General features: G+C 41.0%; 2 protein-coding genes across 2 annotated transcripts; both read right to left on the bottom strand.

The window, feature by feature from the left end:
• Positions 1 to 34: 34 nt before the first annotated feature.
• On the bottom strand, positions 35 to 1354 carry LOC143319895 (uncharacterized). Its single transcript, XM_076729155.1, has one exon. It carries the CDS (start codon positions 1299 to 1301, stop codon positions 666 to 668), a length of 636 nt encoding a protein of 211 aa, XP_076585270.1. The 5' UTR covers positions 1302 to 1354; the 3' UTR covers positions 35 to 665.
• Positions 1355 to 2553: 1199 nt separating this feature from the next.
• On the bottom strand, positions 2554 to 3156 carry LOC143318993 (uncharacterized). Its single transcript, XM_076727550.1, has one exon. It carries the CDS (start codon positions 3154 to 3156, stop codon positions 2554 to 2556), a length of 603 nt encoding a protein of 200 aa, XP_076583665.1.
• Between the last annotated feature and the right edge of the window lie 9802 nt (positions 3157 to 12958).

Below are 12958 nucleotides of genomic sequence, written 5' to 3'. Positions count from 1 at the left end.
AAAACAAACTGTGATTTTATTAAGCATTCTCACATTTTCTTTACATTACAGTTTGGTATTAATTATGGAGATCTGTGAGGTCAATATGAAATTTTACAAAATGCAAGTTGCAGCACTCTGATGAATGAGTCTGTATATTTTAAAAGTAGTCAAATAAAGTCAAGTCAGTTTGATTCATAAAGCCCAAAATCACAATTCACAAAATTGCCTCAAAGGGTTTTACAGTTGGTACAAAACACACAACACCCTCTATTCCGCGACCCTCGAATACAAAAGATGAATTAAAATTACTGAGATGGCTGCCAAAAGTAATTAATGGCAATAAATCCAATCGCGCAGGTGTCCACATCTTGGAAAACAAAAATCGCTGATTGTTCAAACTGTCTGCTGCATTCCATCAGAGATACATGTCTGCCAAAGGACAACACAGACATAAAACAGAAAGAGATGCTGGAACAAAATAAATCCCATCATGCCATGCTGTATTGGCAACATCCAAGGGTTGATTTAGGGTGACATGTCTCCATGATAAAAAAAACAAAAAAAACAACAACACTGCATTCATTTACCTTTGAGTCAAGATACTAAGATGAATATAAGGAAATGTAAGAATGTATCTGTACAAAGCACTCAGCTTTCCACACTGTGTGACTGACTCATGTCCCTCATGACTTTTGTTCCTCTGTTGTCTCCTCAATCTGGGCTGCCGCTGCTGTTGGTTGGCTCTGGGGCTGTTCTGGACAAAGCTCCTTAGTAGAATCCATCACAACAGGTGCAGGCAGCTGATAACACTTCAGCTGAGCCCTGAACTCCTCCATCTCCCTCTGCTCCACCTCCCTCCTCCTGCTCAGAAGGTACATGTCTACAGACTGCCTCCTCTTTGACTTCACAACCCACCGCATCACCACGCAGTCTGGACAGGACGTGGAGAGGAAAGCCCCGGTCAGTTCAAAGCGATTTCTCACGTCAAACGTGAAGGTGCTGCCTTCCACTGTGATGTTGTAGGGCAGGTGCTGGCATTGGTCACCAAAGCGGTTGATTTGGGTATAAGAGAAGTTGGAAGTTTCACTAGAGTTGGAGAAGTACATAGTGATGCTGTCTCTTAGTCTCAGGGCCTCCGTGGATGGCAGGTGGCTCAGACTCCCTGCAACTAAAGCCCATCTGCCCTCTAAACGATGAGGGTCCATCTGATCCAAAGGGTGGACCAATTTCTCACAGACCAGAGGAGACGAACGGCTCGCAGGCACCAAGCAGAGGAGAGCGATGGCATACACAGCAAACATGTCCCTGTGTGTCGACATTCTACTGATTCTGTGCGAGAAATCTAGTCTTCACCTTCAATCTGCTGCCTCAGATGTTGTCTCAACAAGAGTGGAGCTAGATTAGGAGGCTTGGCTGATTTTGTAGTGTGAATTCCATCAAGAATGTCCAGTCTTGCAACACAATACAGGTTAATGATCCCTTATCTAAATGCACACTATTGTGCAATGGCGGAAGTTTGATTAGTGGAGGTAATGCTTTGTGGTTCCCCCAGCTGAGATTTTGTTGTGGGTCTTTCACTCATTTAGTTATTTTCTTCAACCTTGTGTTGTCTTACAGAAATTACAGAGAGACTGCAATAACGCAGAGAGTAGTTATCCATAATCAAGTTCATAACCAAGAGAAGAGTCGTTTTTCTTATTTGTAGAATCTATTCTGAAAAAAAAAAAAAAAGGCACATGTATGTCACTTCAGGCTATGGACTCTGTACTTGTGTGAATAATATTCAAGGACTTTCTGTTCTTCCCTGTGTTCAGATATGTGCATATTCATATTTAAAGCAATTTATTAAAAACTGGTACATTAAAGGAAGTATTAATTAGTGTGGATATGTGGTGGAAACATTTGAATATCACAGAGGAAAAGAAAAAAAAAAAAAAGACCCCTCCGGTCTGCAACCATGACTCCTAAAAGTATTAACTACTTACTTGCCACCTCAAAATAACCAATAGAGGTTAGATATTCATAGTACTAGGAGCGATTGTACTTGAATTGGACATGTGATTTTAAAAGGTTGTCACATGTAATTGACTTAATGTTAATGAATTATAACAGAACATTCCCAGAGAATATATAAACTTACTATCTAAGTAAATATGATGTACTTCTGTATTCATTTCCAAACGTGTTGAGAGACTTGTCACCCTTGTCTCACTGAGTAGAATTCATTTTTTCAGACATGTAGAAACTGCACTAATTATTACACCATGTATGCATGATTTTGATTGACACATGTACTGTATGATTTTACATTTAGGTATAAATAGCTTACAGAAGTCTGTGTGCGGTGAATGTTTTCAGCTACAACACCCTTTCACAGCAGACACTAGTGGTAAAAGCACAGTTGGTACTCGTAACATTAACCTTGGTTCTGTCTTATTCAAGAGTCCCAGTATGCCATGACAGTGGGACAGTGAGCCAACATACACGGTACCAGGACCCTGACACTGAAGCATGATTGATTTCTTTTTAACATTATGTGACCAAATATCACTAATGAATGAAACACAGTCTTTAAGCTTTTTGTCTATCTGTTTTCTCTTCAGTTTGAGCTGCTGGATCGCTGGTGGTCTCTTCTAGACAAAGCACCTTGGTGGGATCCATGACAGCAGGTGGAGGCATGTTCAGACACTCCACCTGAGCGTTGAACTCCTCCATCTCTTTTTGGTCCACCTCCCTCCTCCTGCTGAACAGGAGCAAACGCACAGGTTTCTTTGATTCGTTGTCAAACCGGATCAGCGTGCAATCTTGACAGGACGTATGGAGGAAAGTCAGAGTGACGTTTATCTGATCCAACACATCAAATGTGAGAACGCTGCCTTCCAGTGAGACATTGTAGGATCGAAAGTGGCACTTTCCATCCATATTGACGCTGGGTGTGTAGGAAATGTTGGAGGTCGCACTAGTACTGGAGAAGTTAATGCTGGAGCTGTCTCTACGCTTGAAGAACTCAAATTGTGCAGGATCGCTCAGACTGCCCCCAACCAAAGCCCATCTTCCCTCTAAACGATGAGGATCGAGTTGATCCAAAGGTCGGACTGAGTCTTCACAGGCCAGAGGAGCTGAATGGCTCGCAGACATGCAGCAGAGGAGAGTGACTGCACACACAGCAAACATGTCTCTGTGTGTTGAAATCGTATGACTGTGTATCTGGAACAAGTTGTACTGCAGTGTGCAATTGAACAGAATGCTGATAAAGAGGCTCATCTGGTTTTATAGTTAACCTTCAGTTTCGTAACACTAAAAACACCAGAGAGCAGAGTCCCTTGTCCCACAGTCGATTCTGTGGTTGCGAAATGAAAAAAAGTACTGAGTTATATTTGCACTGGGGCTCTACTTTTTTTTATGTGTCATTTTGTTGTGAATTCACTAATAGTCATATAATATAAAGAAAACGCAGTAGAATTGCACAAGAATACAGTGTTTTTACTGGAATAAACAGACTTAAACAATAACTAATGCCAACTGATTTTGGAGAGCAGGGTTTAAGCAATTGTGTCACCATAATTGGGCTGTAGACTTTTCCAGGGGTCAGTCATCTTTCGCTCGAGTAGTACATAAAAAAAAGAAAAGAAAGATTACAGTTATTCATGTTGAATTTACTGTAGATCATGCAATTAAAAGGTAAAAAGCTTGACTATTAAATCTGCCAGTTGATAACTGTAACCATTAGTCTGTCTTTAAGCCGCGCTTGGATTTTGAAAGAAAACACTATTGTAAAACTTCAGCATGGATAGTTTTGCTGAAATGCAGGTGCTGAACTTTATGTGCAGTCTTTGCTAGAGAGCCACGTCAAAGAAAACTTTCCATCGTTTTGTAATGGGAGATAAAGTTGATCCGATTCCCATTCTGATTCTGAATGTTCAATATGAATGTTCTGACTCACTGATCAAAGTAACCTGGTTTCCTCCAGCAGATACATCGTAATGAAATCTGTATAAATACCCTCGAGAAGAAATATGATAGGGATACACATTAGAATGCAAGAAAAAGAATACAAGGGCCATCCTAAAAATAATTTAGAAAATTCAACTTCAACATAAATTTAATTATTATTCATTTACATCCGCACAGTTGAAGCAAAAATTTACAATATCAATATTTGTGGATTCATTAATAAAGTTTTGTGTGTGTCAGCTGTGTGCCAAGTTCAAATTGATGGTTTCAATGACATTAGTCTTTGCAGCTCATATTTAACACCATGTGTCTGTATAGGAAATGATATATATAAAATATGAATAAAATTAGAATGAGTGACTCACGCAGTGCATTTTTTCTTAAACTCTTTATCTGAAAAGTTGATCCAAGTAGCTGAAAAATATAACAGTTTTTCTAATAGATACCGAACAGTTGGGTTTTTGGGCTGAGTCAGTTACAAAGATCAAATGAGTGACAGTGAGCTACAAAATAACAAATACAAACTGCTGATTTGCTTATATCTGCTTTAATATTTCATATATTTTAAACCTCCTTCTCCAAAGTAATCTGGTCAAGTCATGTGATGTTGGCAGCATTCAAGGGCTGATTTAACAAAAGCCACCTTTGTTGATTTTTATTCAGTCTTTACAAAAAAAAAAACAGAGGAACAGCACAATGTAACATCATTGATAATTCGTTTTCATCTTATTCAACCTATAATCACGAATCAGAGTCTGTTAGGCCTTTTTTCCTTCTGTTTTCTCTTCAGTTTGAGCAGCTAGATCGTTGGAGATCTGTTCTGGACAAAGCTCTTTAGTAGGGTCCGTCATAACAGGCAGAGGCATGTTCAGACACTTCAGCTGAGCCCTGAACTCCTCCATCTCCTCCTGCTCCACCTCCCTCCTCCCGCTGAACAGGTACAAACGCAGGACTTTCTTTGCCCCGTCGTCAAAGCGCATCACCAAGCAGTCTTTACAGGATGTGTGGAGGAAGGTCACAGTGATGTTAAAGTGATCCACGGCAAAGCTGCTGCCCTCTAGTGTGATGTTGGAGCGCAGATATTGACAGCTGTCACCAAAACCGAAGATGCGTATTAAGGAAATTCCGGAGGTTTCGTTGGCAAAGTTAATGCTGGCACTGTCTCTACGTTTGAAGTTCTCAAGGTGTGATGAATTGCTCAGACTGGCTGCAACCAAAGACCGCCTGCCTTCCAAATGGTGAAGATCCAGTTGATCGAAAGGTCGGACCAGCTCCTCGCAGGCCAAAGGAGCTGATTGGCTCACAGACACCAAGCAGAGGAGAGCGAGGGCGTACACAGCAAACATGTCTTTTGATTATGAAATGCTGTACTTTCTGCAAGCAATATTGATATCAACTCTCAGCCACGCTGTCGAGTCTCACTGAGATTGTTCTGGTAAAGAGGCTTGGCTGGTTTTATAGTTGTTTTAGAGTTTCACAATACTGCAAAGGCCAAAAAGCAGAGTCCCCTTTTTTTTTCCATCTGTGGATTTAGTGATTATGAAATGTTTTGAATGTACTTTGACTGTTTAATATTAACCCTGGCTGGCTCTCTCTTTCTGTGTGTGTAGAATTGCTGATCAATTGCGGATTATGTCTGTTACAATTTCATGTTTATCGTGGAATCATTTTATGAACTGTCAACTGATTTGCAGGGTTGATAAAATAAAAGGAAATGCTTTAATTTCGTGGTTTCAGAATGAAAGTTGAACACTCTAATTTCCTCATGATTTCAGCTTGCACAAAATCTGTGCCAACATTCCAGTAGGTGTCAATAGCAAATCATTTCGATCAAACTACATTATATCAGAGGTCAATTTAACTTACATATTTCACAAATTTAGCTTTCTTTATCTTATTGAAATTATTATTTTTTTTAAATCAGACTGAGCTCACGGAGACATGTCTGTGGTCGTGAGGGACTTTAAATCCTGAACATTGTTGGAAACCACCACGCATATCAAGTCAAGATGATTAGGTTTAGGTTAGGGTGACATGGTTGTAATGTAAATCCAACATGTAGTCTCCTCATAGATTTCTTTTGGTCTCCACCAACTTCTGGGGCAGATACATATCTCTTTAACTGCTAAATGCTCCATTTTGTTCACCAGCTAGTTGCTAACTTTGTCTGCCATTTGGTGCTGGGCAGGCAACATATCAAGAGTTTTCAGAGCCTTTTGTCAGAAAACGGCTGCCAGCTGTGGCCACAAACAACACTATGAGAATGGTGAAAATGAACGAAGCAGACCATCCTGCCCCGGAAAACAGCCATATAGGTTGTCTGTGCAAGCAGCTTCTTACAACACATATTTACATTTATTGTCTGTGGCATTGAGTTGGTGGAGGTCAGGGCGGATGGGTATGGGTCACACACAAAACTTTCAACCAAGAAACCACTCTTTGTATCCCGTGTGAAAACAAAAGACCTGACCTGTTTTATCTTACAGAAACGTTACATTTTAACTGAGTTTAGTGGACCCAATGTACCAGGCTCTGACAAATTAGGCAGAAGGTGAAAAAATAGTTTAATGAATAAGAAGCAATGACTGAGTTCAGGTGAGGCAGAGTCTCTTGTACCAACCTGCCAGCTACACCCTGCAGCAACACAGACACAGACAAGACAGACAGAGGAGACAGAGACAGAGAGGGGACGTAACGTAACGTCAGGTATGTAATGTGACGTACGTAACGTCACGTACGTAACATACTTATCTTGCATCTCAAATGGAAACGTGCTTATTTTAACCCAAACCATGATCTTTTCCCAAACCTAACCAATTAGTTTTGTTGCACTTAACTGAACACTGAATTACATCCACTCTATATACTGCATACTGTATATTTGAAGTTCTTTGCACAGTAAATTTTGTGTCTCCAAGTTGAAAGTCCTCTTAAAAGGATGCATTTAAAAACATTACAGATGACTTTAAAGGTAATGAAAATATAGGTGTGATGGTCTCCAACACATAACCTCCATGCACTGACTTTGATCAGAATTGTATGACTATCTTCTCAGTGTCTTTCAGTCCTTCTGTCCATCTGTTTTCTCTTCAGTTTGAGCTGCTGGATCGCTGACCCTCTGTTCTGGACAAAGCTCCTTGGTAGGATCCATCACAACAGGTGGAGGCATGTTCAGACACTCCACCTGAGCACTGAACTCCTGGACCTCCTTCTGCTCCAGCTGTCTCCTCCTGCTGAACAGGTAAAAATGCTGCCTCTTCCCTGACTCTACATCAAAGCTCATTAGTATGCAGTCATGGCAAGATGTGTGGATGAAGGTTGTTGTGACGTTTCCGCTGTTAAAGGTGAAGCTGTTGCCTTCCAGGGAGATGTTGTAGGAACCATAGTGGCACTGGTCATCAGAACGCATGCTGCGGTCGAAGGAGATGTTGGTTTCACTGGTGTTGCTGGAGAAGTTAGCCGTGGCACTTTCTCTACGTCTTAATCGCTCCATGAAGGGTAGGTGGCTCAGACTGCCTGCAACTAAAGCCCATCTGCCCTCCAAATGATGAGGATCAAGTTGATCCAAAGGCCGGACCAAGTCTTCACAGCCTGGAGCAGCTGAAAGGCTCACAGACACCAAGCAGAGGAGAAGAAAAGCACACACAGGAGACATGTCTGTGAAATCTGCAGTCTAGTCTAAGGTTTGCAGGCAGGCCCCAGTTGTGAAGTATCTGCATTATATGGTTGATTTTCTGGTTTTATAGCTGTTTCATAAGCCTTCAGTTTCACAATATTTAAAGAGAGCGGAGTCCCCCTATCTCCCGGTTTTTCTGAGATGATGAAATGATTAATTGCTTTGAATACTGTGACTTCTGACTGTTTGCACTGGAGGTTTACTTGTCTGCTCTCTCTGACCTGTGGTGACGTTGTGGGTTCACTGTGTTCAATCACTATTTGCCAGTTTTTGCAGTTCTGCAAAGAGTGAGTGTTTGTACTGGAAGGCTCGTATTTTAATAAACTACAAATTTAAATGATAACCACTACTAAGTGATTTTTTCAAGATCTGTGTTTTGTATAAAAGGAATATGCGACTTGAGATGAGCTCATAGCATTATATCATTTATGTAGCTGTCATGTGTATCTTGTTAAGTTTTAGCACAGGGGAAAACAGACCCAAATGCTGAAACTGAGACACAGAGAGAGTAAAAAAGGCAACGGTTTAATGAAAATTCGAGGTGTGCTCAGGAGAGGAGGAGGGTGGACCAGACCTGCCAGCCACGCCTGAGTCAAACATGACAGTCAGGTGAGAGACAGACATGAGACAGAGGGGAGGGAAACACAAAGACACCACACGACAAAAAGGAGGTGAAACTGCAGATCCCAACATATCTTTAAGGCATCTTTACAAGGTCTTTGTTTTAAAACGAATCAGCGAATCAGCACTGAGATAGAGAGGAGGTTTTCAACAATCTCGCAGAGTAGCATTAGCATTAGCTTACTCTAGCTACTGTAGCTACAGCTGTTAAGATCAGTTAGCGGCAGTTGGATAGCCAGCTTTTCTTTGCTGCTCTGTGAAACTGAAAACATGTTCCAAGAGTTATAAAGAATTAAAATTGGGAAATAAGCCCCTTTGTCATTGTAAATTGAGTATTTGCCACACAAGAGTGGAAAGGTTTGCTGGGCTAGCAACAGTAACAAAGGGGCCGGGGCGAGGAGCTGAATGTGGTCCCTTTCCAGTTTACACTTGGGTAACAAATGTCTCTTTTGAGCCTGTGGCAGTATTTATAGAAATTAACTTGAATGATTAAAAATGAAACTCCAAAATATATCTCACAGTTGAGATCATGACCACAGTTCCAGCTTAGTTTGTTTTGCATGTTTTCTGCCGTTCATGATGCTCAAACTTCTCCTGTCTTATCCCTCTCCGTCCAGCATTTGTCAGCCGCCTGCATGCCCCTCAATCGTCTAATCAGCCCTCTCCAATACATTCCTGTCCACCAGCACTCTCCTTTTCCAGATTGTGTGCTCCATAGCTATAGCATTCAGCCTTGGTTTGCTTGCTTGTACTCACTGCTTTAGCTAATTGATTACCATTTTCGTGCCAAGTCTTTGCCTTCCTCTAACAAACTGAATTTCTCGGGTGCATCCCATCTCTGTCCCTATAGTGAAGAATGCAGTCTCTGCAGCATTTCCCTGCTGTGTCACTCAGTCTTGCTATGCGTAGCTAACCTTGTCTGGAGGTTGAGTAGCAAAGTATCTTCAAATGCGCTGAAAAACAAACTCCTCAAAAAAAGAAAATATGTGCATCTTACAAATGAATTTATTTCCAGTTTAAAAGTAAGACAATCATATTGTTTGATGTGTTTGCTCAATGACATGATACAAAATTCATCAAATCAAATCTTTATGGTAGGCTTTGATGGTTCCATGTTGATTCTGTGCATGAACATTTAGAAACGTACAAAGAAAAAGGCAATTGAACATCTCCACAAAACATCCAATGACACTGACATACAATTTATGAACACTGTGAAGCTAAATGTCTCTCAGCTGTGTTGTCCCTCAGTTTCCCCTTCAGTTTGGATCGCCAGCTGTCTCTTCTGGACAAAGCTCCTTGGTAGGGTCCATCACAACGGGTGGAGGCAGGTTCAGGCACTCCACCTGAGCACTGAACTCCTCCATCTCCTTCTGCTCCAGCTGTCTCCTCCTGCTGAACAAGTAAAAATGCTGCCTCTTTCCTGACTCTAACTTCACACTCATCAGCATACAGTCGTGACAGGATGTATGGACAAAGTTTGCGCTCCTGTTGCTTCTATCTGTCCCATCATAGGTGAAGCTGCTGCCTTGCAGGGTGATGTTTTCGGAACCATACTGGCACTCGTTACCTATGCGGAGGCTGCGAGTGTAGGAAATGTTAGCGTCACTGCTGTTGCTGGGGAAGTTTACAGAAGCGCTGTCTCTTTGTTTGAATCGCTCCAGGTACGGCAGATGGCTCACACTGCCTGCAACTAAAGCCCAACGTCCCACCAGATGACGAGGATCCAGTTGATCCAAAGGCCGGACCAAGTCTTCACAGGCCAGGGGAGCTGAATGGCTCACAGACAGGCAGCAGAGGAGAGCGATGGCACATGCAATAACAAACATGTTGTACGGTTTGACGGCTGTCAGTCACACTGTAGTGTTAAACGGAGAGTGTGGATGCTGAAGAGGTCTGGCTGGTTTTATAGCTGGATCAGAAACTCTCACTTTCACAATACGGAAGTATGCCTCTTCACCTGTGGATTCAGTGATTGTGAAATTATGTTTTTAGGACTGTCTGTGACTGTTGATTGTTTACAGTGGAGTTTTACTTGTTGACTCTCTCTCTTACCTGTGGTTACTTTGTGTGTGGACTGTTTGCTTTTCTCTTTACTTTCCTGCATTTAAGCTCTGTGACATTAGTATTTGAGATGGAAAACCAGGAGCTGAATAAGCTGCAGATATTAACTGGAAGTGCTCTGAGAAAGCAAGTTGCACACATTCACTTTCTCACGGTATTTTATTTCACTTATCTCAGACTCTCAGATGGACTAACAAAGAAAAACAACTTTATCAGGCAAATGGCAGCTAATGTGTGATTATATTAGAATAGGAGCGCGTCAGGCTGAATAAAGTTATACCGGATTTCCACTTTCAACTTTCTGTTTTCTTTTCTGGTTTGAAATTCATTTGTCTTCATTCACATTGAGCTGTCTGAGACACCGCTCTGAAAACGAAGGCCATCCCTGATGTTGTAAATGCATGAAGTTAGTGGTAAGGATGTTTGCTCTCTGTGGTACCACATGTCCAAATATTTAGTTGGATCAGAAACCCCCTGTTTCACAACTTTGTTGAGTCCTTTATCCACCTGTTGATTCTGATTGTGAAATGACAGAATTTTCTAGAGCATTCTCTTATTACTGATAGTTAATACATGAGACCATGAACTGGTCATACATATATATATAGACACACAGATATACTGCACACATAGATATGAACACGGAGTGGAAGAGGTACTCAGATCCTTTACTCAAGGAGAGGTTCCAGTACAACTATGTAAAAATACTCCATTACAAGTATGAGTCCTTTATTCAAAATGCTATTTAGGACTTGTTCATTTTATCAATTTCTTATGCAGGAACTATATATATATATATATATATATATAGTTCGTGTGTGTGCGTGTGTGTGCGTGTGTGTGTGTGTGTGTGTGTGTGTGTGTACAGTATATTTTCTTATGTGTGCTAAAATCATTCAGGGATGGCCTTCTTTTTCAGAGCGGTGTCTCAGACAGCTCAATGTGAATGAAGACAAATGAATTTCAAATCAGAAAAGAAAACTGAAAGTTGAAAGTGGAAATCCGGTATAACTTTATTCAGCCTGACGCGCTCCTATTCTAATATAATAACACATTAGCTGCCATTTGCCTGATAAAGTTGTTTTTCTTTGTTAGTCCATCTGAGAGTCTGAGATAAGTGAAATAAAATACCGTGAGAAAATGAATGTGTGCAACTTGCTTTCTCAGAGCACTTCCAGTTAATATCTGCAGCTTATTCAGCTCCTGGTTTTCCATCTCAAATACTAATGTCACAGAGCTTAAATGCAGGAAAGTAGAGAGAAAAGCAAACAGTCCACACACAAAGTTACCACAGGTAAGAGAGAGAGTCAACAAGTAAAACTCCACTGTAAACAATCAACAGTCACAGACAGTCCTAAAAACATAATTTCACAATCACTGAATCCACAGGTGAAGAGGCGTACTTCTGTATTGTGAAAGTGAGAGTTTCTGATCCAGCTATAAAACCAGCCAGACCTCTTCAGCATCCACACTCTCCGTTTAACACTACAGTGTGACTGACAGCCGTCAAACTGTACAACATGTTTGTTATTGCATGTGCCATCGCTCTCCTCTGCTGCCTGTCTGTGAGCCATTCAGCTCCCCTGGCCTGTGAAGACTTGGTCCGGCCTTTGGATCAACTGGATCCTCATCATGTGGAGGGACGTTGGGCTTTAGTTGCAGGCAGTCTGAACTACACTGAAGCTGCAGATGCCCTAAAAAGAAGAGACAGTGTAACTATTGATTTCCACAATTCCTCATACACCCAAGCCAACCGTTTTAGTGGCGAGTGCAGTTATTATTCCCGCAATGTCTCAATGGAAGGCCACGTCTTTACTATAAAGGTGAAGACCTACAACTTTACTGGGACCTTCTTCCGTACGTCCTGTGCAGACTGTCTGGCGTTCAGCCTCGATGTGGTGTCACCATTTTTTAAGTCAGTGGACTTCTACCTGTTCAGCAGAAGGAGGGAGGTGGGCCAGACGGAGATGGAGGAGTTCAATGCTCAGGTGGAGTGCCTGAAGATGCCTCCACCTGTTGTGATGGATCCTACCAAGGAGCTTTGTCCACAACAGACTGCCAGTGAACCAGCAGCTCAAACTGGAGAGAAAACAGAGAGACAAAAGGCTTAAAATGTTGTATTTTACTTCATTTGATGCATTCTATGTAATCTATCTTTTACTGTTTACTGTAATAATCTTTTACCTATATTTGATCATTTTATTCTGTGGTTTTATGCATTGTCTTTATTTTTATTTTCATCCTTATAATCATTATCAAGTGGATTTTATCCTACACTTTATTTTACATTATCATTATTTTTTTAATCTGTTGTCCAGTCTGTCTTGTTATGTAAGGCACTCAGTTGGTGCATGTGATTACTTTGAACTGCAATTCCTGTATAAAAGATGCAATACAAATAAAGTTTATTATCGTTATTATTATTATTACTCCATCACAAGTCCTTCATTCAAAACCCTATTTAGGACTCATTCATTTTAACAATTTCATATGCAGGAACTAAACCATTTTTTGAACGTTTCTCTAATCTGAAATATTGGATAATTTGACCTCCTTGTGCATTAATGAGTTCCTTGAATAAAACTCTGAGAGAAGTTTAGTGTTCTGCAAACAGCTCACCTGAAACATGACAAAGGGTCCTAACTACACACTGTTGTTTCT

The sequence above is a fragment of the Chaetodon auriga genome, chromosome 4, assembly GCF_051107435.1.
Source record: "Chaetodon auriga isolate fChaAug3 chromosome 4, fChaAug3.hap1, whole genome shotgun sequence".
NCBI classification, from domain to species: Eukaryota; Metazoa; Chordata; class Actinopteri; order Chaetodontiformes; family Chaetodontidae; genus Chaetodon; species Chaetodon auriga.
This window is presented reverse-complemented; position numbering and strand designations above follow the sequence as displayed.

Coding starts and splice junctions, on each gene's coding strand:
- LOC143319895 (XM_076729155.1), bottom strand. CDS start 1,301: ATGTCGACACACAGGGACATGTTTGCTGTGTATGCCATCGCTCTCCTC.
- LOC143318993 (XM_076727550.1), bottom strand. CDS start 3,156: ATGTTTGCTGTGTGTGCAGTCACTCTCCTCTGCTGCATGTCTGCGAGC.